This window comes from Planococcus citri, chromosome 3, assembly GCF_950023065.1.
Source record: "Planococcus citri chromosome 3, ihPlaCitr1.1, whole genome shotgun sequence".
In the NCBI taxonomy this organism is placed as follows: domain Eukaryota; kingdom Metazoa; phylum Arthropoda; class Insecta; order Hemiptera; family Pseudococcidae; genus Planococcus; species Planococcus citri.
Window position 1 is genome coordinate 64,409,084 of NC_088679.1, and position 2,995 is coordinate 64,412,078.

The following is a 2,995-nucleotide window of genomic DNA, read 5'->3' on the forward strand; positions in this document are numbered from 1 at the left end:
CTCCTCGCGGTTTCAGATGGAAACGTCACACTGGTGGCGGCTAAGACCCCTTTGGCTCTCGAGCAATTATCGAAATAAACGAATTCGGTATTTTTTTCAAATTCCTTTCGATATTCCAACACATCCAACACCTGAGAAAAGTTCAACCTATGAATTTCAAGAATTTTTGGCAGAGAAGTTGGACTGAACAATCAGATTGTGATTTTTGAAGAAAAAATAATAATACCTAATAAATTAGGATGATCAGTAAGATCACTTATTCCATAAATTGAAAATTTTCATTATTTTCTTCAAATGATCATGTTGATTTTCGAAGCCAAATCCACACAGATGCAAACGGAAACTTAAAGTCAGGTGGATGAAATTTGCTGTGAAATTCTATCAACTGAAAATTCTTCATTTTGTTTTTCTCAATTTTTTTATGAGACCGGCACAGGTCAAGTTGATAGCATTAAAACACAAAATTTGTATCCTTTCTTCTAACAATTTAGACAGCCTCCAAGGAAAATTTTTCACATCGCAACAAAATTGGAATAAAAAACAGAGTAAGTATCGCCTTTTATTTCCAAATTATTCAAATTCCAAAAAAAAAATTGGTAAAATTGGTAAATTAAATTTTTTCAGTTGAAAAACTCTGACGCTGCATAGAAACTGCATCAGATATTATGCTTCAATCAAATTTCCTAAAATTCCAAAATGGAATTCAATCTAAATCTAAAACGCAGACGTTGTTTCACTCCATTTTACTCCAATGTTATTGAGATGAGAAAACACTTTTTTAAGAGCTGTCGAAGTTGTAAATAGGAATAAAATTTCATGTTTTGAAGCATTAAATTCTTCTGTCCTGGGATTTGTGAAAAAATTGAAATGAACAGTTGAAAAATTTCCAGATGATGTTATTTTGCAGAAAATTTCTATCAATGTGGCTTTTTGTTTACGTCTACGTCTACAAGTATAAGTTTGAATTTGGTAATCGACATGATCTTCTGGAGAAAATGAAAGAAAAATCATTCAATTTTCAAAAATGAGCAATCACTAAAATTCAACGCTCCTTCTTTTCAAAATACCACTAGTTGATCGTTCAGTTCAACTTATCTCATGAAAATTTATGAAATTTATCTGTTGAATGTTTTAGGTCGTTCACAAAATGGTACAGCTAAAAAAAAACCTCACTTGCATGAAAAGGAGGAAAGAGAGACCTCTGAAGCAGTTTTTAACAAGTAGGTACATATGTAATGAAACACACGATTTTTTTTGTTGTTTTTGATCGACGTTGTCTTCCTGTAAATACGTTTTGAAAGATACCTAATGTATCAATTATTATCACTTGTTGCGTTCGGTAATGTAATCAAAAGTATATTCCAGCGGTGTGTAATTTTTATAACATTTGCTATAAGAATAAGGGCCGAATTCATAGACGTTACTTAAGGGACACTTGGCTAAGTGGTGAATTTTGATTCAATTTTTCTCACGAAGGAATAAAAATTTTATATTTTTAAAATGATAAATCAACACTTCGGAGTCCAATCTCTCAATTTATTCAAAAACAAAAATTTCAAAAATTCAATCACGCCTGGAAAAATTGCTTCAAAATTCACCACTTAGCCAAGTGATCCCTAAGTAACGTCTATGAATATGGCCCTAAATATCCAAGCTGTAGCAGTAAAATTGTATAATCCGAAATCAGTTATTTGATCGCAACAGCAGCTGCCAATAGATCGATAAAATGCATCCCAATACTTCAAATACGTTAATTTACACATGCTACATCATGTTGAAAAATGAATTTGAAACCGGAGACATCGTTCGTAGGTTGGTAATCATCATTGGTAACAAACGCAGAAGTCATCAACGCATTTGGTAATTCGCAGATGCAGTCATTTTAGCCGATAGCAAGAAACGAACACTCGACTACCATGGTTTCTTGAGAGAATAGCGAATATTTCTTCATCGTCGGAAGATTCGGCATCCCATAGTTTATCGATAAATTGAAGATCAAAAATCAGACGAAAAACCTGATGAGACGAACGAAAATCACCATCGACCGGAAAAAAATAAGAAAAACGTCGCCAACTCCAAAGGTAAATTCAAAAATCGTTTGTAAATCTTCGAAAAATAACGTATCGCGATCGCGTAAAAAGTCACCGCCCAAATCGCCGAAAAGTAATCTATCGAAATCTCCAAAAAAATATTCACCTACAAAGGCACCATCGCCATATAAAAAGAACGTCTCTTTCGACCTGAGAAAACTAGATTCCATGTCATCGTTGTCGTTGTCTTCTCTGTCTTTTGCATCGTCTTCGTACTCCTCTAGTTCATCTTCAAAATCCTCAATAAATCTTCCCCCTATTCCTAGAAAAACCCACTCCAAAGATCGTTCAAACAGTCCTAAAAATCGAAGGTCCAGATCTCCTAAATCCCCCACGAAAAAACCTGTATTCGAACGTTTATCATCTCCTAATGAATCCCAACTGTTAAAACAAATTCGTCGTTACAAAATTGAGATAAGTGACTTAAAAAGTCAATTGAAAAGTCGTAAATATGACGTCGACAAATGGGAACAAGCAATACTAGACGAGAAAAACAGACGTGAAAGGGACCGAAGGGATTTACAAACTGCAAACAGGCAACTGGCCGAAAAAAATCGTTAGCTGGAACAAAAACAAGTAGAAATCGATGGACTGGTAGAACGAACAAATCAACAGCAAACAACTATCCGATCGCAGACGGCTACCATTGCGAATTCGCAGTCCCAATTACAGGGAGCTCCAATTAACGTGTCTGGCCGAAAGTACTTAATCACCTCGCCATTGGCTAGGTACCAAAAATTGTACTATAAAAATTCAACTCTTATAGGCACTGGCCTTTTTGGAGCCCTAAATCGTCACCTTCTCAAAAACCTATCATCCGCGGCAGCTCAAAAGACGTACATAGCGACATATGTACTGCAAATCATTGAGCAAAGGGACCAGTTCCTGTACATAGAAGTCGCTAT

The 2,995-nt window shown here is 35.2% G+C and overlaps 1 protein-coding gene across 1 annotated transcript; it reads left to right on the top strand.

Annotated features, from left to right (window-relative positions):
- Positions 1-2,018: 2,018 nt before the first annotated feature.
- Positions 2,019-2,651, top strand: LOC135840638 (serine/arginine repetitive matrix protein 1-like). The gene has a single exon (XM_065357262.1). The coding sequence runs from the start codon at positions 2,019-2,021 to the stop codon at positions 2,649-2,651; it is 633 nt and encodes a 210-aa protein (XP_065213334.1).
- The last annotated feature ends 344 nt before the right edge of the window (positions 2,652-2,995 follow it).

Bases quoted from the DNA above. Each gene is read 5' to 3' on its own strand.
- LOC135840638 (XM_065357262.1), top strand. From the start codon at position 2,019: ATGAGACGAACGAAAATCACCATCGACCGGAAAAAAATAAGAAAAACG.